General features: G+C 44.2%; 4 protein-coding genes across 15 annotated transcripts in view; 2 read left to right on the top strand and 2 right to left on the bottom strand.

The window, feature by feature from the left end:
• Positions 1-286: 286 nt before the first annotated feature.
• On the bottom strand, positions 287-3,450 carry CUNH17orf100 (chromosome unknown C17orf100 homolog). Its single transcript, XM_021225686.2, has 2 exons — positions 2,555-3,450; positions 287-896 (listed from the first exon to the last, which is right to left on the bottom strand). The coding sequence occupies exon 1, from the start codon at positions 3,250-3,252 to the stop codon at positions 2,851-2,853; it is 402 nt and encodes a 133-aa protein (XP_021081345.1). The 5' UTR covers positions 3,253-3,450; the 3' UTR covers positions 287-896; positions 2,555-2,850.
• Positions 3,451-3,497: 47 nt separating this feature from the next.
• Positions 3,498-11,101, top strand: Med31 (mediator complex subunit 31). Its single transcript, XM_040749074.1, has 4 exons — positions 3,498-3,634; positions 4,725-4,802; positions 5,073-5,169; positions 10,739-11,101. The coding sequence occupies exons 1-4, from the start codon at positions 3,607-3,609 to the stop codon at positions 10,929-10,931; spliced, it is 396 nt and encodes a 131-aa protein (XP_040605008.1). The 5' UTR covers positions 3,498-3,606; the 3' UTR covers positions 10,932-11,101.
• A 924-nt stretch (positions 11,102-12,025) lies between these two features.
• Txndc17 (thioredoxin domain containing 17) lies at positions 12,026-14,553 on the bottom strand. Its single transcript, XM_040749075.1, has 4 exons — positions 14,330-14,553; positions 13,800-13,881; positions 13,174-13,249; positions 12,026-12,361 (listed from the first exon to the last, which is right to left on the bottom strand). Exons 1-4 carry the CDS (start codon positions 14,472-14,474, stop codon positions 12,293-12,295), a joined length of 372 nt encoding a protein of 123 aa, XP_040605009.1. The 5' UTR covers positions 14,475-14,553; the 3' UTR covers positions 12,026-12,292.
• An 87-nt stretch (positions 14,554-14,640) lies between these two features.
• Positions 14,641-25,154, top strand: part of Kiaa0753 (KIAA0753 ortholog) — a 52,989-nt gene continuing 42,475 nt past the window's right edge. For 6 of the 12 annotated variants that reach the window (XR_005878290.1, XR_005878293.1, XR_005878292.1 and 3 more), the window contains exons 1-3: positions 18,815-18,935; positions 19,621-19,763; positions 22,857-23,457. Coding sequence is in view for 7 of the 12 variants with exons in the window: in XM_040749072.1 (XP_040605006.1) it covers positions 19,671-19,763; positions 22,857-23,457 (694 nt within the window). In the remaining 5 variants the exon portion in view is untranslated. Of the gene's footprint in view, positions 14,899-15,076; positions 15,349-15,651; positions 15,734-18,814; positions 18,936-19,620; positions 19,764-22,856; positions 23,458-25,154 lie in introns of those variants that run through there. The other 6 variants (XM_040749069.1, XM_040749067.1, XM_040749070.1 and 3 more) reach the window with 6 other exon arrangements.

The following is a 25,154-nucleotide window of genomic DNA, read 5'->3' as shown; positions in this document are numbered from 1 at the left end:
AACTTTATGCTCCAAGCCATCTTACTGGGCTTGCCCTTCCTTTTTCTTCTTTCTTTGTTTTATTTTTTGAACAAGGATCTTGCTTTGTAGCTTTGACTGGTCTGTTATTTATTATGTAGCCCTGGCTGGCCTGGAACTCATAACAATCCTGCATAAGTCTCTCCTAGTCCTGGGATTATGGGTATGTACAAGCCCAGCCATTTTTTTTCAATACAACAGGCAGTAAATATTGTAAACCACCCTCAGATAATATATAAAAAAGATAGTGAGAATAAGAAGTGACTTCTTTATAAGAATTTGCATTTATTTAGTTTTTCAAACTAACCTGGCTGGTACAACTAAAGGCAAGACACAACTATTACCTAGCATAGTAAACCCAGTTATTAGATTGTGCCATTAAAAGCTTTCGTGACTGCAAATGGAGACTACAGCTCTTCATGCATTATTGTTGCACATACTGTCTTTCACATTGCATGGCATGTGTCAGGTTCAGCAGCATTACTTCCTACAGAGAACAACGTGAGGATGAAACACAGCATGGCTAGCAGTAACACACATTTACAAAGTACAACAGCTACATTAACAATTACCTTTATCAACACACACTGTCCTTTGGAAGCTGTGGAATGTATAATAGAGTATCATGGCAAATGAGGGGTTTATCATATCCTTTACTTTTTTGACACTTTCTTCCTCTATGTATCTCTCTTTCCATTCCAGTTTTGAAACATGAATAAGTAAAATGCAGAGAAAGAAACCTAGATTAAAAATCTCTTTTAAGAGACAGACAATAGAGAATCTACCAGAATCCTGTGCCCTTCCTGAAGCATCAATGATCCAGAAGCCAGATATGTCTGGCTTTTCCAGGTCACATTCAGCCAGTCTTCCAGATACTACTAAAAGAGGAAACAGAAGCAAGAATCCTTGTTAATGGAGAAAAGTAAGGAGGAACAAACACATTTCTGACATTATTTCCAGGCTAGAAATGAAAGATGATACAGTATTAAATATTTCTTTATAAATCTTTGGTTTATTTGTTACATTAGACACATATCACTTTTGTAATAAGATTAATGAGGAACCCTGCTAAAGAGAAGCAACTGCTTTGTTCACTTGTATTTAAGGCACAGTTGGCATATTAAAAAGAATTAGTAAACTGGAAGAAACTGACATTCTAAAGGCTAATTTTTGTTAATAGTAGTTTTATGAGGCGGAGAGCCATCAGAGTAGCCTTGGGGTGTGGTGGTTATAGCATCTATAACAGTTGTAACATTTCTTCTGACCTAAGCCACCATTCTAGGGGACAGCCCAGTGCACTCCCTGAGATTAAAAAGTGCCTGGAAGTAGCAAGTGCTCTAACTAACAAGGAGTCCTGCTTAATCAAAGTCATTTGCAGTCTTCTGTTCTAGGGGTAAATGTCACACACACTTGAGGAGAGGTGGCGGGGTTCCTACAGAGCACATATCCTCTTCCTCTTTGAGCTCTTGCTCTGCTCCTCACCAGAAGATACTGTTACCACTTCCAGTACTGTACTTTAGGCTTCCCACAATCCTGCTATGCAGAAGTGAGGGTTTTGCTCAGATGGCCAAGCTCTAGCAAAGTTACTAGAACCTTCCATGTTTCTCAACTTCACCACTGCCGACTTCCTCAGCACAGCTGTTCTTTGTTGTACAGCATAGGATGTTAGCAGCATCCGGGGCTTCTAGGTACTTGAGGCTTAGCAGTAGCACTTTCCATGCTGTCTCCAAATACACATGCCTCTGTCAACTATCCCAGGAGACAAAATCACTCCAACTAGGGTACCATCGCACTAATGATGGAAAGACAGTTTTAAAATGTAAACTGCATCCCACTTTTACTCCCTTGCATCATTTTTCTTGATGCTCTCAGAATAAAATTCAAACTCTTTGCTCTCAATACTAAATTCTCATATTCTAACTGGTCTTTCTGTTCCATAAACATCTTCAGTCTGTTCCCACCGACCTGTTATGCTGGCTTTTCCTCCCGTCTAGAATGCACGCCCATCCAGATCCTGGTATGGCTCATTGTTCACTCACGCAATTAGCAGAGCTTTCCCTGACCATATTCTCTAAAGAAACTCCCTGCTCTCTACCAGACACCTTTTCCTTCACAGGAGCACAAGAGAACTTAGCTTTCCCCTATGTTTCTGCCTCTTCACTAGAGGGAGATCTTAGTCTTTTCCACTGTTATTGCTGACATGCTCTGACTAGTACCTAGCACACAGTAGGTATTCAGTAATCATCCTCTGTCAACCTCACCCCTCAGGTCAGGTGTCAGTGGCTTCCTTTTCACTTTCCCTTCCAAGAGTATTTTTTATTAATTGACTTGCCTTCTTTTTTCTAACACCCCCTGACCTATTAAAAAAAAAGCCTGTAAGTGGAGCACTGTGTATAAAAACTTAACATAGGAAAGCTTATTATGAAATACAAATAAAGGCCAATTAATAATCCACGAAAGACAATTCTTTGCTCTGTAGGTTTCAAGCACTATATAATCAAGCCATTCTAGAGGGACCTCAGGCTACAAAACTTACCTGGTGCAGAGACTCAAAGAGCCTCTTTGCCCATCGGCCGAGTATATACAGTACTACAAGTCTGAAACGCTTTGGTGCTGGCTTCAAGTTAAATGGTACACTCGTCAATAGCAGGGTGGTCTAAGGTGCTGCAATCTCAATACTCGTTGGCAGCTCCCAGAAACCGCAGCGTTTCTTACATTGATTTAGTGGCTGTTTCCATGAAACCAAAGATGCTTGGCTCTCCTGGAAGCTGGCTGGCTGGCAACTGGAAACACTTCAGTCCTGGCTAAGGGCCATGGCCCTTGGGTAGCACTTCATCGGGCCATTTTGGCACTCTGGCGAGCGGCTTGCTTGTCCCGCCTGGCTGGGCTCTCTACACGGTGCACAGTCGTCTCCACCCGCAGGGATGACGACGCCCTGACGTGGCTGGAGGACGTCTCCGTGCACTGCGAGGAGGTTTCCACGTGCTGGGAGGAAACCTCGAGGAATCTAGGGAGTCGCTTCGCGGAGGAGGTGAGGGAGGGTCCCTCTCGGAGGCGCTGAGAGGTCTCCACCTGACGGGAAGATGTTCGAACCTGCCGGGAGGACGTCTCCACGCGGTGGGATGACGTTTCCTCGCGGTGGGACGATGTCTCCACGCGGACAGTCGACGTTTCCTTGTGGCGGGTGCTTTCCACTCGCGGGGCGAAGGATTTGCTCCTAAGGGGCGAGGCCATCCCGCTGGTACACCCAGGTCAGGGGGGACAAAGAGGCCCAAGACTCATGCTGTGTGTCAGGTCACATAAGGAATGGTGACGTCGAGGTGGTGAGCTACGTCAGTGTACTGCAGGACACATAAGGTCTGCAAGTAACGAGATCTTCCAGCACGCCGCCCTGCCCAATAACTGCACGCGCTGCGGGCCCAGGCCACACAGATAGGCGGGGCTTCTCTTCTCAAAATGAGGCTTTCCCCGCCCTCCCGTCCCAGCATGCCCCGCGACAGGAAATAAGAGCCGTGACTTCCGGATCCTCCCTCACCGTTTGAAGCTGCGGTTCGGTCGGCCTGGTTGTGTTCGTGTCTCTCTCTGGTTATGGCCGCGGCCGTCGCTATGGAGACAGGTGCGTGGTGCCCTGCGCCTGGAGTCTTCACGGAGCGAACGGTCCCCTCCCCGCCCCTGACCTTCTCTCCCGTTTTCCTGCGCCGTCTTTCGGTCTTAACTCGGCATGCTTAGGGAGTTGGGATCGGCGGGGGAGAAGGCGGTGTTGTCTCTGGTTGTGGCCCGTGTGAACATCTTTGCTCCTGGGCTACTCAAACCTCCACTCCTTGGTTCCCGGGCCGGGGTGGCACTGAGGGAGAGGACCGAGCCCTTCAACTGTCTACTCTTTGGAGCTTTTCCCGTGAACTTGGTTAAAATGTTTGTAATGTGTATCGTTCTGATACGGATTACCATCTCCGCTCCGCTGTTTTTTGTTTGTTTGTTTGTTTTTGTTTTACGAGACAGAGATCCGCCTGCCTCTGCCTCCCGAGTGCTGGGATTAAAGGCGTGTGCCCCCACCGCCGGGCTCCGCTCCGCTGTTTAATCATTTTGCATCTTGCTTTCTGCTTTTATTTAGCACTTTGTTTTTGCTTAACGTAATCACTGTTAGTAGTTGTGGTTATAACGCTAACAAAGGGGATGGCACAGCTATTACAGACTGTCCTCCCATAGTGGCCTACAGGTGGTAAATAGCCATTCTATTTATCTTCCTCATCTAACTTTAGATAATTTCTTTATTATCTTTGTTTTGTTTTGGAGATAGGGTCTCACTATGTACTACTGTCTGGCCTGGAACTGGCAATGTAGACCAGTCTGGCCTGGAATTCACGGAGATCCTCCTGCCTTCCCCTCCCAAGTACTGGGATTAAAGGTGTGTGCCACTCGGCTTGTTTTGTTTTAAATCAGAAGTCTCTCCTGCAGTTTGGTATTTGTTTCATAGATTCATTCATATGGGGGTGGGCGGTGCATGCCGAGGTCAGAGGGCAGCTTGCAGGAGTTCGTTGTCTCTTCCTGCAACCCTGCGGGTTCCAGGGATCGAACTCAGGTTATCAGACTTTTCTGTAAGCACCTTTACATGCTGAGCCATCTCACTTGTAGTTTAGTTTTGTTTCTACAAATCATTCATATCGTGGCTTTTATTTTGGGTGTTTATTACTGTGTTTTTCTCCTAGATGATGCTGGAAATCGACTTCGGTTTCAGTTGGAGTTGGAATTTGTTCAATGTTTAGCCAACCCAAATTACCTTAATTGTAAGTCGAGTACATCATTAAGTTGAGTAGCTTGCTGTCATGATTTCTGACAGAAGAGATGTAATTCATAATAGTATTTACTTAAGTATGTTTGAATGGGATTTTACTTTCGATGGTCTGTAGGTATTAACTAAACAAACAAGGTCTTGTGTTTTTTAATTCTTTGTGTTTTGATTGTAGGGACGTTAAAAGAGCTACTTTATTTTAGAGATTACAAGTCAGTAGTCCAGCAATTGGTTGACATACAGATTGTTTCTTTATGCCTTTCAGTTCTTGCCCAAAGAGGTTACTTCAAAGACAAAGCTTTTGTTAATTATCTTAAGTACTTGCTTTACTGGAAAGAACCAGAATATGCCAAGTATCTAAAGTAAGTTTAATTTTTATAATCTTAAATCTGTGTGTACTTTATTATAAATACTGAAGTGCTGATATTTAGCAGTTTTCTCAGTGTCAGAATGGGAAACTATGTTTTGAATCTTTCTGCTTTTAGTTAATGTAATACATTGTCCTCTCTAACTTGAATTGTTACAGTAATCTCGCTTATTTCTGCTATCATTCTTACCTCACTCCCTTCAAACCAAACAAAACCAAACAGTTGTCTGTCAAAGCCAACTTACTCTCTTAGTAATCTAAATCAGAACATGCCACTTCTATTCATCCAGTAACTAGTTTTAGAGTAAGGCTCTGATTTGATTTGGTCTGTCTAACCTTGTCATTTAACATTCCCCTTGTCTCTTTGGGTTTCCAATGCCTATCAACCCATAAACTACTAAAATGCAGTGGCATAGTCATAAACTGAAAATAAACACACAAGAAGGAGTGTTTTCTGGGAGTCTTAGACTTACTGCCCTTCTTTATAGTTTCCTATGTGTCAAGTACTGTGCTAAATGTATTGTGCACATTAACTCACTGTAAACAGAAGACAAACATGAACAGTATCAACTTGTTTGATAGACAATTTTATTATAGGATTTCCTGAATTGTACAACTACACAGCTATCCCTTTTAATGATAAAACAAAACCTTGAACTCACCCCTCTGCTTTGTTTTTAAAAAAAAAAAAAGGAAAAACAAGCTGGTATATACCATTAATCCCCCAGCATTTGAGAGGCTGAGGTGGATGGATCCCCGAGTTCAAGGCCAGCCTGGTCTACATACAAAGCTACTTCCAGGACAGCTAGGACTACACAAGTAAACCCCGTTTTAACTCCCTCTCCCCTAAAAGGGTGGACAACAGCAAAAAAAAAAAAAAAAAAAAAAAACAGAAATTTTAGTCCGATGCCCCTTTAATCCCAGCTCTCAGGAAGCAGAAGCAGGTAGATCTCTGTGAGTTCTAGGCCAGCTTGGTTATGTAGCAAGTTTCAGGCCAATTAGGGCTACTTAGACAGGCCCTATCTTAAAAATTAGAGGGAAACATTTCAAGCCTTTTCTTTATATCCTAGTCACTTTTCTGAATTGATCCTGGACTGCCTGTAGAACTGATTGCACCAGATTTGCTCTTCATGATACAATTCTTGATTCCTTTAGGAATTTGAAGGAGAGACTTAAGTTATTAGGAGGTTGTAACATTAGTGCTAGCAGATTTACACACTGGGTATTAAAAGGCTTAGTCACCTTCAACTCAAGTTCAGTCTTACCAGCAGAGTTGTTGGACAGTAACTATCTGTACTCTGGTTGGAGGCCTCCAGTGAGCATATGTCACTCTATTAGAGGAAGTTTACTCCACTGATAGCCAGAGATTAGACAACTCTTCCTTATATTGTTATCAGACAGACCTCCTTGTAGCTCTAACCTGTTTGTAGATTCTTTTTTCTGTGCCCTCTGGAGATGGTAGTTATAGATGTTTAAATTCAAGAGAGATTGTGAATTAACTCCTGTTGGTCAGTTTCACTGTTATTTGCACAAGGTCTTAGATTTTTAAAATTATTGCCAAAATTTAAAGATGGGAAGGATTTATGTAACAGAATTCCAACTCTTGGACCTTGGGAAGAGCTGAGGCCTTCTTTTTTACAGGTCAGCAGCTGGTTGCAGCTGAGGAATGCTGTCCCATCTAGGAGTCCCAGCATGTGGCCTGCTTACTGATAGCTAGTACAATCTTAAACGGTTCTCAGGTGCCTTCAGTAAGTTTTTTAGTGTCATGGTTTCCAATATTTTCAGGAACCCTTCGATTATCTGGCAATTCAACAAAGAACTAAACATAGGCCAAGCAAAGTAGTGCTTGCCTTTAACCCCTGCACTTGGAAGGAGCAGGGGGAAATCTTTTGAGTGGGAGGCTAACCTGATTTATATAATGAGACCCTGGCTCAAGATCAGATAATTTGGGAGGCGGGTGGCTAGAGAGATGGGTTAGTACTTAGAGCACTTGCTGCTCTTGCAGAGGATTCAGGTTTGGGTCTCAGCACCCAGTGGTGGTCACATCCATCCAAAACTCCAGTTCCATAAGTTCTGATGCCTTTTGGCTATAAAAGCACTGTACATACATGATACATAGAGATAAGCAACAACACGCCCATGCATATAATATAAGTAAAAATTTAAAAACAAACTAAACATAGGCCTTCAAATGTGGTCAGGGTAACACAGACCACATGGTATTTTTCTTCTTGTGATAATTTAACATAGGCTGACTACTTTATTTGAGTGGAAGACGTTTGGTAGTCAAATCGTTGACTTCTGGGAGCTTTATTCCAACTAAAATCCACCAGTTATTTTCATGAATTGAATGCTGTCACTTGACTTCTCTGTTTATGTCTTGTTTATTTTCCAAAAGTCAAAATGTGAGTCTTCCCTTTGTACCTCTTCTATTTCATTCTGTATACTTGGAGTTAGTGTGTTGTAGCCTGTCAGAATATGTGTAGGCTAATGTATTAAGAATGTTGTTTTCTGAGCCGGGCGTTGGTGGCGCACGCCTTTAATCCCAGCACTCGGGAGGCAGAGGTAGGCGGATCTCTGTGAGTTCGAGGCCAGCCTGGTCTACAGAGCTAGTTCCAGGACAGCCTCCAAAACAATACAGAGAAACCCTGTCTCGAAAAACCAAAAAAAAAAAAAAAAAAGAATGTTGTTTTCTATAAAATTGATAAGTAAATGATCACTGCCTAAATTCTAGTTAATGACTAAATACTATTTAAGGCCATTTACTTGCAGGTCATATTATTTTGCATATAAAGAAACTTAAGAGGTTGAAATGTCTTTAAAGCCATCTACCTGCTACTCAGAGCTCAATCTTTTAAATTACTGATGTGCCATGAAAGGGAACTAGATAGTATAGTGGGAATAGGGCATTCTGGGCTAAGCTATTACAAAGAACTCTTTATTTGAAATATAAATAATAAGCCATTACTGGAAGGGAAGCATAGCATTGGTTCTGCAGTAGCAGCCATAGCCATTCCTACCCCCCACTCCTGTGTGCCCCCCCATAGCTCCTTCTCATTTTCTTATCACCTCCTCATCTCCCTTCCTCCTTTTAAAAGCTCCAGGACAAAATTATTAGCATTTACAAGAAAATACCCCAGAGCAAAGCTGCCAAAGGAGAATGGAAGGGAGAAGAAGAAAAAAAAACCATGCCCCTTGAGTTCAGCTGACATGGAAGGCAGTGGGAAAGGATGGAGGCAAAGAAAAGTATGGAACCTCAAAGTGTTATGGGAGGCATGCTTAGCAGAGAGAGAGCAAGAAGAGAAAGTGTAACTGTCCCTTGACTTTTCTGAGTAATTCCAAAAGACAGGCAGAAGCTGCACTGGAATGAGACTGCCAGGATCTTTGTTTTGATAGAATATTAATATTCGTCTACTCTGTATCCTATGGACCCCATTAGATTCTGTCTGTTGTCCTATCTGTGGCCTGTATCTAGTGTGGCATCCAGTCTAGGGTTTATGTTACATTTTTGTCATCCTGTTTTCTTAGTCTTGAATTCTCTCTGCTTCCCTCTCCCCTCCTTCACTCTCCTACTTCCCACTTCCTCTCTCTAACTCTGTTTCTCTTTCTTAGGCTGACCAAATGCTGACTTGCTACTTTGTTACTTTGTCCTTCTTCTGTGTCATAATCCAGAGATAGGTGAAGTCTGTTTGTCTCAGTAGTGATGATGTTAATTTTGATCCCTTGTGTTAGGTGGTACCTTCAGGATTTCTCCACATCAAGTTACTGTTTTGTATTTAATAAGTAACTTGTGGGGAAAATACTTTGAGACTATATAGACATCTTGTTACAGAAATTTTATTCACTGAATTTTTTTTTTCCCCAGACAGGGTTTCTCTGTGTTACAGCCCTGGCTGTCCTGGAATACATTTTGTAGACCAGGCTGGCTTTGTAACTCACAGAGATCCTCCTGCCTCTGTCTCCTAAGTGCTGGGATTAAAGGCGTGCACCACCACCTGGCAATTTTAGCATTTTTTAATCAAGTAATAATTTAGGTTAACCTACAAAATGATGGGTTCATAATGACATCGTCATACATGTGTCATTTTACTTTGCTCTCGTTTGTTCACTTTTCCCTAATTTTAGCACTATTGCAAATACTTGCCTCAGTTTTTTCTGTGGAATTTTCTATCATTCTATATTTACTAGTCAGAATTCTGTAGCAAGGGAAAGCATTCCCCTGTTACTCAAACATGTATATATCAGTATGAACTTTTGGATTCTTGTTTTTATCCAGTGACTACAGTCATCTTTTCTTGGCTCTAATTATTCCAGCAGGATTGGCTGCTGTGGCACCTTTAGATTGGCTCTTATATACTTCTGACATCCACATCCATGTTTAGCACTTCTTTTTGACATGTTGTACCCTGCGTTCGTGCTATACTTTGTCCATTCTAGCCCTGGAATTAGTTGTTTCAAGGAACTGTGGAAAATGCTATTTGAGAACAAAGCTCTAGAGACTCAAGTGTGCTCATTGATATTACAGTGTTTTTGTTTGTAAGCCCTTGTGCATACAAAGCTTTCGTATGTATGTATATGTTTGTATATGCACACATACATATCTATGGCTGTTTCTATGTGTTTGTGTTAAAAGCCATGAGGATGAAGCTGGATAGGTCATTAGGTTAAGAGCACTGACTGTTCTTCTGAAGGACCCAGGTTGATACCCAGTACCCACATGGTTGTTTACAACCATCTAGTCTGAGGGGATCCAATGCCCTTTTCTTCTGACCTTCATGGGTACTGCATGCCTGTGATACATAGACTTACATGCAGGGACAACACTCATAAACATAAAATAATTTTTAAAAAGGCCATGAGAACATACTGTTTGAAGTTCCAGTTCAGCGACGCAGCATGCGTTCTACTTTCCCCTCTCCTTATCCTTTTTTTGATGATCATATTTAGCTTCTTTTACCCTGTTGTACTTGTCTTTGCTCAATCCTAGACTAAACATGATTTCTTGTTATAATTCCCATGGATAATTAGAGCACGATATTTATTCATGGTTTTCTCAAGTTTCCTGAGTATTTACTAAACATGTAACTATTTTCAAAGTCTTCAGAGCCCATGAGATAGCTCAGTGGGTAAAGAAAGGTGCTTGCCTGCAAGCCTGATGACCTGAGTTTGATGTCTGAGACCCCCGCCATGGTGACCTCCACAAGTATCCCATGGCATGTCTTCACTCTCCTTCTCACACAAACACTAAATAAATAAATGAAATAAAAATTTTTAAATTAAAAAGTATTCATGCATGTTCCTCACTTGGAAAACTAAAAGAGTATGGTTTATCTACCAACTTTGACATTGCTTACCAGTTTACTGAGTTGTGTGGTCTTGCCAAGTTACTTAAGGTTTTCAAACTTTAATTTTGTATGTTCTGAAATAACATGGTGGGAGTAACATTACCAAAGGTATGGTTTAATAGAAATTGTAGGCTTAAGATCATTTTTAGTGGAGTATCTGCATTAGAACTTGGGATGCCTTAAGTTATGTTGATAATTAACTTATGAACTTAAACCCAGGTACCCTCAGTGTTTACACATGTTAGAACTGCTCCAGTATGAACACTTTCGAAAGGAGCTGGTGAATGCTCAGTGTGCGAAATTCATTGATGAACAGCAGATTCTACACTGGCAGCACTATTCCCGGAAGCGGATGCGTCTTCAGCAAGCCCTTGCAGAGCAACAACAGCAGAATAACACAGCAGGAAAATGAAGAGCTGGGGACAGTCCAGGCTCTTGGGACATGTATAATGTATTGCTATTGTACAGTACTGGTAAAGGAAGACTCTTCTGCCCACCTTTATTATGGAGCACTCAGAACCATTAGTGTTATTTTTGGTCAGCAAGTTTTATATTGTTAATAGATTATTTGTTAAACCAGAATTGTTCTTTTTTGATTTCTCTGGGGATTTGTAAATTTCTGTTGCATTTAACAGAACCAAGTGAATAAGAATGTAAATGTTAGGTCTTATAGAGCAGTTTAAGAATATGGTGTGACATACAGTGGTACCCTGAGCCAAATCATCTCTAGGAACCTTACTGAGATTAGCTCATCTGCCCCCTACCCTCCTCTCACCTCATTTTCAGGAGAGGGGTCCTGGAATCAAGAAGCTCTAAACTCAGAGCAAGAACTACATGAAGGTTCCTTCTTTCTGCAGTAAGGACATATTCAATTGCTTCCTGCTCTGTAAGTGGCTTAAGGATAGCTACTAGGTCTGGCTCACATGCTGCTTTTTTTAGTGTATGAATGTTTGGCCTATACAATGGTATGTACCACTTGCATGCCTGGTGCTCTCAGAAGACAGTACCAGATCCCCTGGGTGGAAGTTACAGTTGTGAGCTTCCGTATGGGTTCTGGGACTCGAACCCAGGTCCTCTGGAAGAGCAGCCAGCGCTCTTAACCACTGAACTACCTCTTCAGTCCACATTATTTATAGAATAATAGTTGGGCTTTTCATTTGTGACAAGGTCTGGTTGGTCACAATGCCTGACACAATTCTTTTTTGAAGAAACTGAGATTTAGACAGTAACTTGCCTTGGCTTGGAGAACCAGCCTGTCTTATTCCAAGAGAATTACATTTCAGACAGTTGTGAATCAAAACTGCCTGAATTAAGCATATGCATTCCATATGGGGTCTCTAAATGGTTTAGTGAAATTCTTCATTCCAAAGACAGGAAAGGGTTTTGCAAATACATAGAATTTAAGGTACTAATAGCTACAGATTTGGATGTTAAATTATGTCTTCAATATTTCCTCTGAGCTACTACTGCCATATTGATGGTGTATGTTACAAAGCTTATTGGAAGTTTGTATTTTAATTCTTTATTGTTTAGACATACACTGATCAAAGCAAGTATGTGGCTTTTTTTAGGCAAACCAGGAAATCAACACAATTGTGATCATCAAATCTTTTGCTTGTTTTTGTAGACAGGATTTCTTTGTATATCCCTGGCAGTCCTGGAACTTGATCTGTAGACCATGCTGGCCTTGAACTCACCAATCCACCTGCCTTTGCCTCCCAAGTGCTGGGACTAAAAGCATGCTCTACCGCCACCCAATGCTATCATTAAATCTTAATCTTCGGAGAACATCATTTCCACGAGGTTGGACTGACAGCACTCAGATTCCACAAGTTTTTGGGGCTGCAAAAACAAAACAAAAAAAGTTAAGTTTTAAGCACTGCTATGAATGTTACCAGGGGTGGAGTGAATTCTACTTTAAATGACACTTTTTGAACACAAAATGTTGCCATCAGAAACTATCAGCTAGCCGGGCCTGGTGACACACACCTTTAATCCCAGCACTCCAAAGGCCAGCCTGGTCTACCAAGTAAGTTCTACAAGACAGTCAGGGCTACACAAAAAAACCCTTTTCTTGGGGGGAGGGGGGAGCTATCAGCTAGTTGTAACAAGTTAAGATATTTGTCTTAAGATGAATCATTAAATACTTGGCCCAAAGGGCCTTAAACTTCCATACCAGGAAGCCCCATAGACTGAAAACAAGAGCTGGCAAGCCCAGTGCCATCTCTTTCTCTCTCTTTAATTTAGGATCCTAGGGGCAGGGCTGAAAAATGGAGTTAGAAAGCAATGACATAGTTGCTTCCAGGAGTGAGCCAACTTTCTTTTGAACTCTGAATCTTAAAAGTGGCAGGAAAGCATTAATAATACTTCATTGGGATTGACTGGGGAATGGGTACCAGCTTGTGTTTCTGATGAACTATGAACAACCATGTGATGTTGAAACTCAAATGTCGATGGGGGGTGGTGGCACACTGAGGCCAGCCTGGTCTACAAAGCAAGTTCCAAGACTGTTACACAGAGGAACTCTGACTCAAAAAACAAAAAAAAGAAAAAAGAAAAAAAAGGAAAAATTAAATGTCATGATCTTCTCAAACATAACTGTAAACAACTTGAGTTTTAACTGTTTTAGCCACAACATAAAGGTGGGTACTCACTGTTCCGTATTTAAGGAGTGTAGGCACTGCAGTTACTTTCAGTTTTTGTCTGAAGTCATTATTTGGGTCTTTCCAGCTATTCCAAAAAGAAAAGGATAATGAAAAATACTTCTTAGTTTATTACGTTTATTCAACAGTAGTTCTATATTTAGTGTATTAGTAATTACTGCTTTTGTTAACGTTTAAACATTTTGAAGATTGAAACTTATGTATCATGCTCTACAAAAGTTTACATTTAAAGTGTGGCTAAGGTAGCCGGGGTTGTGGCACACTCCTTTAATCCCAGCACTTGGGAGGCAGAGGCAGGCGGATCTCTTTGAGTTTGAGGCCAGCCTGGTCTACAAAGCTACACAGGGAAACCCTGTCTCAAAAACAAACAGGAAAAAAAAATTTGTGGCTAAGATAAGGCAAAAATGTAAAGTCAATAAATTCTGATCTTATTCCATACCAAATTCACTGATGGTATTATGTGGCTAAACATAAATGTTAAACTTGAATTCAATAATTCTAATTGTTTGGCTTATCAGACATTACCTAAAATACAGAGCCTGAGCATTTAAATATGAGATCCATTCAGCCTAAGTTTATAAGAATCTGGAGATAATGGTATATACATGATCACTTACTAAGGTCTGTCTCCTACTTGGCAGTAGATGAACACACAGTCTTCAGTAACATGCTTCAGCCCCTCTCGAACGACTGGCTCAGCTTTTTAAAAAAGTTAAAAGTAGTTACATATCAACTGCGATAGCCCTAGCCCTGCCCCCATCTCTCCTCCTTTCTCCAGTCTTAGTAGACTTTAACCTGCAATAGAGTGAGGATGTTAGTCAGATGTTCTCTTTTGGACTCGAGAATCACTAAGTCGTAGTCTTGACTGTCCTTAAGACACACCCAGAACATCGGAAAGCAAACGATGGAAAGACGAACTTGTGAGTCCCGTAAGACACTAATCATTTGGAGAACTGAGAATTTTAAAGAAATCAGGCTCCAGTCCATGAGGGCCACTCTTGTGTGGCGAATAAGGACCTAATGAGAAACTTCTGCGGGTCTACGGGAACAAGATAATTTTTTGCCTCCACAATCCCACTTTCTGGCTTTAGTAGGGGCCTTCCTCCCACCACTTGTGCGGTGTAGCAACCTGCAGTCCCGGTCTTACCTTCCACGCAGTCCGGACACCAGCTCTTCCCTTCCGCATCCTTAGAACCGCTGAAGTAGGCGAAAATGGTCTTGCCCTTGTGCTCCTTCACAGCCTGGTCGAACTCCTCAAAGCCGGACACTTTCACCTCCTTGAAGGTGGCCATGGGTACAGTCCAGAGAGTTGCGTGGAAGGCGCTCTGGGTCCTGCCGCCTCAAGGCGGAGCCCAAGTAGGGCGTGGACAAGTTTCCGGGTGGGAGGTACCGCTGGAGCTGTGAGGTGCTACGGGAGCCTCGGAAGGCCATAACTCATTAGGACAGTCATTTTGGTCTACCGGAGTTTCTTTTTGGCGCCAACTCCCTTCTGACATCTAGACTTCTGACCTGGTCTGGTCCCCACCTTGGCCTCATGGACAGTGACTACAAAACCCGCCGTAGTACAACACCTTGATCCTCAAATGATTCAGGAAGCTCAACGGTCCCCAAGCGGCCACGCTCCTGTTGCTATGGCGACTGGGAGAGAGGCCGGAAGCTAGGCCTAGCTTGGGGTTGCCTATCCGCCTTCTGGTCGCCGCGCCTCGCCCAGACCAGGTGGGCTCCGGCGGGAGCTGGGGGAATTCTGGGAAGCTGCTTTAGGCAGACGTGGGGGACAAGCGAGAGGAGCCCCTGCCCAGGGCTTGTCTTGCAGCTCCACCCCTCCAATTACCTTTCCATTCGTCAGGCTTTAGGGGGGCCGGGGGTGGGGGCGGCGTCCGGGACTGGGCGTGGGTACGGAGAGAGCTAGGAGGCTGAAAGGCAGCGAGGGCTGGATCCGAGTGTTGTGAGTGTGTGTACGGGGCACGCTGTCTAGGGGTACAGGTGCAAAGACAGCGTGCCCGAGGTTGTGCTGGGGAAAGGAATTGTCCGGGAGCTGCGAACCCGGCGGTGGGCCTCGGGGCCCTTGCCCGAGCCGCGCAGGTGTACGCTGACAGCCAAGATGCCGGCTCATTGCGTGGTGGCTAGCAGGTCGCGGCGGGGTCTTCGGTCCCGGTGGACAAGGAGGTGGGGTGCAAGGATGTCCCCAGGCTATAGAGTAAGGCGCCGGGCAAAGTCTTCAGTGCGGCGGATGCGCTGTGCAAGCATAGGGAGGCTGCAGGACAGTCGGAGGCCTTTGGGGGGGAGACGAACGGAGCCCGTGGTGCTCCCTGGGATGAACAAGGCCTTTAGGACACCTGGGACTGCAGGCTCAGTTAAGACAGCAATGGACCCCGGGGCAGTGTGGGTGAACGGGGCTGTGGTCGAGCCCGAGGTGATTGGGCCTGCTGGGTCTGTGTGGGTGACCAGATCTGGGAAGGAGGAGCCAGATGACAGTAGTCCACCAAGCTGTGAGAGAAAAGGTCGACCAGGAACACTTGGCCATGAGAGCATCCTGGAACTGTGGCTGAAGGTGCGGGCTATGAGGGTAGCTTCAGGATGTTGGGAAGGAAGCCGAGTGGAGCTCCATCCTATTCCTGAGGGAGAGGGGCCAGTCGAAAAGGGTGTTCCCGGGCGAGCTTCCTGGATAGAGACCAGCCGAGGTGGTGTTACAGGACCCTGGGTGAGAGGACATGCTAGGGCATTCCCCCGGGCCTCAGGACTACCCTCAGCTAGGGGAATAGGAGTAGGTTGTGAGAGACTCTCCATCTTCTCTAGGCAGGGACAAGCTGGAGAGATGTCTCCTGCTGTGGGTGGACCTGGGGTAGAGGAGAAGATGGGCTGTGCTGCCTTGGGCCCTTGGGAAGAAAGACAAACTGTGGGGGTACCTGTGGCCATTGGATGGTCTGAGGCTGTGGAAAGGACCCGACCTGGAGAAGTGAGGGAATGTGGGGGTAACCTGGGTCCATGTCGGGAAGGGCATTCTGTGCAGGTTTCTGGGGCTCTGGCAGAAGAAGCTGTGCATGAGCATACCTTATGGGAAAGGGGGAAAATTGTAGGGCCACCTACTACCTTGATGGTACTACCCAGGGCTATGGGAGATGAAACTACCTCTCAGGGGCCTCTGGGGTTGTGGCAAAGGGGACAAAAGGTGGAAGATATGGGTTCTGGGGGTATTCCTGGCCTGAGGGCCATGGGACAGATGGTAGGAGTGCCTTGTGCTAGAGAAGAGGGAGCCAGATGTGGAGGTGACCCAGGGTCATGGGGAGCTGCACAGGCTGCAGCGCTGTCTGCCTCTGAGGAGCTGGAGGCAGGTTCTCAAGGTACCCAGGGCCTGTGGGGTATAGAACAGGCAACGGGAGCACCCAGGGCTTTGGGAAAAGAGGCAGATGAAGCAAGTGTTCCAGAACTGTGGGGAACAGGACAGCTGCTGGGCTCGCTGCCTGTGGTGGTGTCAGGAGACAGGGGAGAAGAAGCCAGCTGGGATGCTTCAGGACTGTGGGAGAGGCAGCAGGCTCTAGGGGCCCCTCTGGCTGACGCATTACCAGGGCCAGTTATGGATGAAACACACAGTGGGGATCTAAGCCTGCGGGAAAGAAGGCAGGTTATGGAGCAGCACAAGATCCAGGGACCTGACACTTTAGGGATACCTGGGGCTGTGGATCAAGATGCCAGTTATGGAGCTCTCTCATGTCTGTGTGGAAGGAGGCCGTCTGTGGGGGTGTTTGAGACAGTTGTAATGCCAAAACGCAGGTGTGCCACAGAAAGAGTACCCTCAGCTCTAGGTGTACCTGCTACCTTGTGGGTGTGTCAGGAAAGCAGCCCTGTGGATGCCAGGAACCTGCAGGGAAGGGGTCATGTTGCCTCTGGGAGGCCCATGGTTCCTGAGGAGGGCTCATCTGTGGTAGAGGATACTGAGTCTAGGACTCTCTCAGGTTCTCAGGGAAGGAGACAAGCCAGTGGGGTTCCCATGATTCCTGAGATACCCGATTCTCTGGCATTAGAGGGTGTATCCAGAGGTTTCTCAGGCTTGTCAGGAAGGAGACTAACTGTAGATATGCCTGTGGCTGCAGGGGTATCCCCTGTTGGTATGAGCGTGGCTGCCAGGACATCTAGTTCTGTGTGGGAGCATATTAGCTCTAGGAGAGTCTCAGACTCAACAGAAAGTAGGCCACCTACAGGGGTATCCATGACTGTGGGGCTCCCTGAGGCCACAGGGGATGAGACACTAGCTGAGGGTTTACAAAGAATACAGTCTGCCTCAGTGCCTGTGTCTGCTAGAATTGCCACAACTGTGGGAAAGCCCACAGCTTCTGGGCTCTTGGGGCCTCACAGGCTGGTGGATAGTGCCTGTGGAGAAAGCTTGGGGATATGGCAAAGAAGACAAATAACTGATTTGCCGACTGCTGCCAGAGTCCCTAAACCTGAGATGGAGGCAGGCTCTGAAGGTGTCTCTGATCTGTGGAGGGGACACAGTGGGACAGTTCCTGAGGTAGTGAGGGGGGCATTGCATCAAGGGATGCTTGCAGCTGTTGGGGTGGGACGTGTTCCTGCTGCAGTGTGGGAGACTGGCTGCCCCAGAGAGGAGGCAAATGGAGGTGTCTCTGACCTGACAATGGTTAGGAGACAGCCCACTGAGGAAGTAAGGGCGTCAGGGGAGGAAACAGAGAATACAGGGATCCTTGGACTTGCAGGGAGGGGCCAGGCTGTGGGGATGTCTTATGCCCATGAGCTTGGTGCCAGGATGTGGAGCAGTCCAAGATCTGGGGGGGAGGAAACAACCTATGAGAATGTTCCCAGAGTATCTGCAATGAGAACAACTGTGCCTTCAGTTTCAAGGGAGGAAATAGGCCTTGGCCATTTCAGAGATAATCTTCGGGGGAATGGGGGCAGAGCCACAGGAGGAGTTCCCGAAGCTAGAGTGAGAGTGAAGGATTTCGGAGAGAGGAGGGAGGGTGGATTGAGGGGCACCTTCCAGTAGCGATGTGTAAAGCAAATTGGAAATTGTCCTGGGATTCTGGGAGGGAAGTGGTTGGGAAATGGTTTGTCTAGGATATAAGTGAAAGAACAGATTAGTGTAGGGACCTCATGGTTCCTGGAGAGATACTTTGTGGCAATGTCTCGGTGTGCAGGGAAACTACCTGGGAGACTTCTGGAAAGATGGGGAATGCACTGCAAGGAGAGGGCTATCCCAGGACTTTGTATAGGGGAGTGGTGGGGTGGGTGTCCCTGAACCTGTGTGTGAATGTGTGTGTGACTGGTGACTTAAGGTGTACAGCCCCAACTCTGCAGCTCCTTCCGTGGCTTCAGCTCCAGCCCTGTGACACTGGCAGGCCAGTTGGCATTGCCTTCCTTGTGTGCTCCTCTCTGCCTCCTGGATTGTGTCTCTAGTTTAGAAACAAGGAGTTGTGTACAGCTGTCCTATGTTCCTACAAATGCATCTGCCGTAGAGGACCCAGTCCAAACTTTGGATTTATTTTTTTTTAATTTAAGCTAGCTTTTTTCTGTCTTAACCTTGAATTTCCCAGTTGATTTACTATAGGATTCTTTGAGAGATCAAGTTCTCCGTGTACTTAAAACTTACAGTTTCTCAGAAAATTGTTCAGCACAACCGTGTTGAGTTAAATTGTTTACTGTGTTCAAGTACTGATTGTGGGGAATAAAGGAGTGACAAGGCCCTCAAGTCTCAAGGAGCCTTGTCCAGCTGGAAAGCTGAGACACAGACCTTGAAATAGGTAAATAACTATGTGTGAGGATATGGTTAGTCCCTGAGTGGTAGGGCCATCCAAGTATGTTAAGTGTCTTCAGAATAGAAGAATGAGGGTGGTGTCCTTATAGATTCTTCAGTAGCTGTGGGCTCACTGCCAGTGTATACATGGTATGGATGATGGCCAGGTAAACACCTAGATTCTTCAGTAGCTGTGGGCTCACTGGGAATGTATGTAGGGTGCAGATGATGGGGGAGCTAAACACATAGAGAGCCTATTCCACTGGTTAAACCCCAGCTTTATTTAGAGTCACTCGGAATTTTGTCTGAGCTACTTAACAGAGGAACACATTCTGCTCTTTTGACCAGTCATTAGGATCTATGCATATAGAACATGTCCATGAAACTGTCCAGTCACAATAATAGTTTATCATAACAGAACTAATGTCTTACTGCAGACCCTTGGGATTTGAAATGAAAATGGTCTGAGGGACTATCATTAAAATAGTAGCTCCCTATCCTTTTGAAAATGAGAATTTCAAAAGTGGTTGCTTCTATAAATATAAGAAAGTCCTCTTTCTAAGCAGTTATTCTTGCATGAGGTTACTGTGGGTTAATTCTGGGATGCTGCTACATAAGCATGGGGTGATAGGTTGCTTAATCTGGTGTTTGAAGATTGTGGCACTGTTAACTTTAGACATGTTTGATTTAAGGAAGATTTGCCTGATGACTCTGTGATCACTGTTCTTCGTCACCTGATGGGATGGGACCAAGCCAGCCAGCTTCCACCTGTGTTTACCTAGCATCCAGTAACCAACTAGATGGAAGGTGTGACCCCAGGAATCTTCAGCCCCAGGTTGTTTCACTTCTGATATTTATTACAAAATGTTTTGTTTTGTTTTGTTTTTCAAGACAGGGTTTCTTTGTATTTCTTTGGAGGCTGTCCTAGAACTTGCTTTGTAGACTAGGCTGGCCTCAAACTCGCAGAGATCCACCTGCCTCTGCCTCGCTAGTGCTGGGATTAAAGGCGTGCACCACCATTGCCTGGCTACAAAACATTATAAAACATAAATACAAGTTGAAAAATAAAAAGATATTGTACAGGGGGCTGGAGAGATGGCTCAGAGGTTAAGAGCACTGATTGCTCTTCCAGAGGTCTTGAGTTCAATTCCCAGCAACCACATGGTGACTTACAGCCATCTATAATAAGATCTGGTGCCCTCTTCTGGTGTGCACTCATGTATGGGGGCAGAATGTTGTATACATAATAAATAAATAAATCTTAAAAAAAAAGACATTGAGCATTTTGTACCATTTTCTAGATTTAGCAGTTGTTAATAATTTGCTGATTTCTGTCTGCTCAACCATCTGTCTGTAAGGTTTTATGTAAGCATACCAAAAGACGCTACAAACATGATGCTTTTTTTTTTTAGATTTATTTATTATGTATACAGAGTTCTGCCTGCATGTATATCTGCATGCCAGAAGAGGACACCAGATCTCGTTACAGATGGTTGTAAGCCACCATGTGGTTGCTGGGAATTGAATTCAGGACCTCTGGAAGAGCAGCCAGTGCTTTTAACCTCTGAGCCATCTCTCCAGCCCCCCCCACCTCCATGCTTCTGTTTTAAATATTTCAGAACACTTTAAAAATGAGCTCTCTTACATAATTGTACCATTATCACACTTAAGAAAATAACTTAAAAAACAAAACAAAACTTGTGTGTGTGTCTGAGTGTATGTGCACATGTGTGTGCAGGGGTACTTTTAGAGGCCAGAAGAGGGCACTGGATCCCTCCAGGCTACAGTGTGAATCCTGGTACCGCTGACCACAAATAGCTATTTAATTGTTAAGTCTTCAGGTGTATGAAAAGTAAGAGTTCAGTACTTGCGTAAAGTACTTTGCGTGTCTAGGCCCAACAATGGATAGTTCAAATACTATGTTCAAAAGTTACAGGTTAAATTTCTTCCTACTCTCATTTTTTAGTGTGATTGATTTTGGTTCACTGTTTTCTGTTGGTATTCCTTTCTAGGGTTTTCCATTATCTTTATGGAGCTATATCTCCCCACCCCTTCTCCCTTGTGTATGTGAAGCGTTCACATGGTTCCGATGTAAACCTGTGCAAACAGGTGTATTCAGGGAAGTATTGTTCTCCACCCAGTCGTTCTTTCCATCTTGTTCCCACTCACATCCTATGGATAACTGATCTCACTAACTCCCATTTTTCCTTGTCATTTTCTTTCTGTCGTAAGGCCCACATGCATGAACACATTCTTATGGTGTCTTCTTTTCTTGATAATACAGCTACTCTTTTCCTTTTTTTTTTTTTTTTTTTTTTTTGAGAGATCTCCCACACCGGTTCCTAGAGCTGTTTCTAAAGATGTCCTCATGCCTTACATTTCTAGCACTCTATTCTGCAGCTATCCCAAAGTTTATTCCATGGCCAACCCTATGTAGACATGTAGCTTGATTTTAGTAATTGGCAGTAACAAGCCATGTAATAGTAAGTAAGTCTTTATATGTGTACTGTTGGGAGTATATCTGCATGGTATATGTCTTAGGGTTTTCTTGCTGTGAAAGGACACTATGACCACACTAACTCTTCTTATAAAGAAAAATGTTTCATTGGGGTAGCTGGCTTACAGTTTTAGAGGTTCAGTTCATCATCATCATGTGGGAGCGTGGCAGCATGCAGGCAGATGGTAGCTGAGAGTCCTACATCTTGCTGGCAACAGGAAGTCAACTAAAAGACTGGGTGGTATCCTGAGCATAGGGACCCTCAGAGCCCTCCCCCACCCTGACACACTTCTTCCAACAAGGCCAAACCCTCTCCTACAAAACCATACCCCCTACTAGTGCCACTCCCTGTGTGATTATGGTGGGGCAATTACATTTAAACTACCATAGTACCCTAGAAGTGATAGTAGAGAGGAGTGTGCCTATGCCCATTACACACCCTCTCTATTACTTTCACTCTTCTGCCTCCCCTCCCTCTCCCTGCTCTTTCTCTCTTTCATCTCTTCTGTCTTTCCCATTTCCTATGTTTTTTTAAATGTGTATGTGTATGTGCCTGTGTGAATTTATGTGCATTACTCTATGATAATATGTTTCACCATAGCCTTACCAAAAGCATGTAGTGTACTCTTATTTTATGGAATTTATAAGACTGATCATTTTTTAAAGTTTTTTAAAATTATGTATATGTATGTAAATTTGTGTATGGATATATGCACAGGAGTGTAGGTGCCTGTTGAGGTCTGAAACTTAGAGTCCCCTGGAACTGGTGTAACAGGTGGTTGTGAGCCTCTTGACATGGGTACTGGGTTTTCTTCAAGAACAGTGCATGCTCTTAACTGCTGAATCATTTCTCTGGCCCCAGGTTGAACACTCAACCCCTGTTACACACACACACACACACACACACACACACACACATGTAAGAGTCTTCTTTTTTCCTCTGCCTTTCCCATTTCTTATGGCTTCTTACTGTCTAGCAACAGTGGCTTAGGTCTGCTGTGTGGTGTGTGCCTGTGGGGCTGTTTCTAGGAAAGCTCTAATCCAGGGTCTTTGTGTCTTACTAGACTTCAACATCCTGAAACAGGATAGATCTGTAGTTGGGAGTTGAATAACTTACTGGTTGCATGAAGCATTTTAGGGCAGCTTTTGCAGGAGGACCGGTATGTTGTTAGTAGGTAGAAGGCTGTTTGCAGGACTAGTGACTTAGTACAGAACCTTGTGTGTGGTGTATGTGGGTGACTGGTTCCATGGGCACACCAGAAAAATATCTTTATATACAGACAATCTTCTGTGTAAAATATTAGGAACTGGAGTGTTTGTGTGTGTGTGTGTGTGTGTGTGTGTGTGTGTGTGTGTGTGTGTGTGTGTGTATGTGTGCTGTACAATATGTCGTATTTCTAATGAGAGGTTACTTTTGTTTATTTCTTAAAGAACCAGCTGCAGTTTAACAGGAACGTTCCTACACATCCCAGCAACTTGGCAGTCCGATACTCTTGTCCACATGCAATTAAAATTGAAAAACTGAAACACTCATATAATGAATTGTATCATTGTAAAGACTTGGATTTTAGAGCTGGAAATGATCTAAGCAGTTCTGTCTCATTTTCTGTCATATCAGAAGAGAGGCTTAGCTATGCTGTCCACCTAGCCAAAAGAGATGTGAAACGAAGACAGTTTGAAGAACACGTGAAAGATCATCTCAGAAGTCAGCCTCATAGCTCTCACAAATGTGTGCATGCCAGAGTGGAAAAGAAGGACTCAAAGAGTCAGGGTGTCTGTCATTGCAGCCATCAACCATCCAAAGTAGGCCTTTCCAGCTCAGGTGCCAAGGTTTATATATACACATCTCATCCAGGACGATCAGATATTACTGTACCAAATTCACCACCTACCCATGATCCAGGACTTCAGCCACAACCCAGGATAGAGGAACACAAGGACCTATGGGAACAGAAAAGCCTGCTAGAAGTTCAGCGACTCCAAAAGGAATTGAGCAGTTGTATCCATAAAATAGAAGCAGTAACTAAAAAAGGTGAGAAAAACTCAATTCTTCATTTGATGAGATGCTATGGTTTGGGATAATTCAAATGCATTCATTTTGGGGACCCTTCCCGCAACACACACACTATCAAGTTCTGCTGCCTCCTGTGAGCTGGTTGGTTCAGTAGAGCTGAACAACCACTATAAAAGAGTTGGGCTTGGCCGGGCGTTGGTGGCGCACGCCTTTAATCCCAGCACTCAGGAGGCAGAGGCAGGTGGATCTCTGTGAGTTTGAGGCCAGCCTGGTCTACAGAGCCGATTCCAGGACAGCCTCCAAAACAATACAGAGAAACCCTGTCTCGAAAAAAAAAAGAGTTGGGCTTGGAGATTGACCTGACTCTGCCCACTCTCACTGCCTGACATCTCCTAATACCTGTGTACAAAGCATCCTATGATATTTGCCTTGTGGATACAGAAGTGTTTCTGGCAAAATGATGTTTAATTTGCTTTAAAAGACCGTAAGATATGCGTATTGTAGATAAACCCACTTCATATCTGACCACAGGGTCAAAGGGAAGAAGTATAATCACCATATACTACTTTCACAATAGTTAGTAATCTAATGTCCTTGCTTTTCTTTTGGAAGTGGTAGATTCAGGAGTAGAGAGTAGGGTTACTATAGCCAACAAGTAAGTCAGCTCTTAGACAGTGGGGCATGAGGAGCTGTGTAGCAAAAGGAGCTGTTGGGCTACGATAATACATTGTCTAAAATTATATTTTGCATTTAAAGTTTAATTAAAATATAAACATAAATATATGCATGTTGGAGAAAAATGTAATACTTTTTAAAGTACCTGTTGGTTAACACAAGATAAAACTACATAGTGAGGTGTGGCTGGGTAGGAGACAAGAGGACTGGAAAAAGAGATTACTAAGGATGGGTACAAATGTCCTCGTTCCTAGGAACCAGCTACAAAGCAACTGCCACTTGTTGGTAAACCCACAACATCTAAAACATAAAAATGCAGCTGCTTGAGAAAACCAATTCACACACACACATAGCCAGTCTTCCTAATCAGCATGTCGTATAATGATTGAACATCATGGGTGGTCCAGAACGTGCCACAGAACACCCCAGAAATATTGTGGTTTGTTTGTCATGATATCCATTAGTGTCAGTTTGTAGCATGACCTCACCAGATACTTTAAGTAGAAGCTATGCTACCAGGGAACAAAGTTCCCAGGTCTCCTGCTCTGGTGATCTGGCCTAAGACCAGGACCTTTAGAACTGAGCTTTGGAAGTACTGTGGGGAAGGGCTGGCTGGTTTACTTGGTTTATGTAAATATTTTAGTGGATCCCAATACTTAGTAACTGTAACAACAATGTCCTGACTGGGGCAAATGACTAAAAAGACATGTGAATACATAGTTTCAGTTTCTGCATTCAGTAGCTGGTTGCATTGGACTCACCTTCAAGGTGAAGAGTTAAAAGCCCCTGTTAAAACCAGTTCCTATTTCTGTTCTTACAGGTGAGTGAATGTTTCCCCACTGTGTGACCCAAATAGAGGTGGCAATAATTTAGCCTAAAGACTCCCCTATGACTCTTAACTGTATGTGCGACTTCTGGCTTCAAATTGCCTTAATCTTGCCGGTGCACACCTTTAATCCCAGCACTGGGGGAGGCCGAGGCAGGCAGATCTCTGTGAGTTCGAGGCCAGCCTGGTCTACAAAGTGAGTTCCAGGACAGCC

This window comes from Mesocricetus auratus, unplaced genomic scaffold, assembly GCF_017639785.1.
Source record: "Mesocricetus auratus isolate SY011 unplaced genomic scaffold, BCM_Maur_2.0 Super-Scaffold_100007, whole genome shotgun sequence".
NCBI classification, from domain to species: domain Eukaryota; kingdom Metazoa; phylum Chordata; class Mammalia; order Rodentia; family Cricetidae; genus Mesocricetus; species Mesocricetus auratus.
Note: the sequence above shows the minus strand (reverse complement) of the source record. Positions and strands in the feature narration are given on the sequence as shown.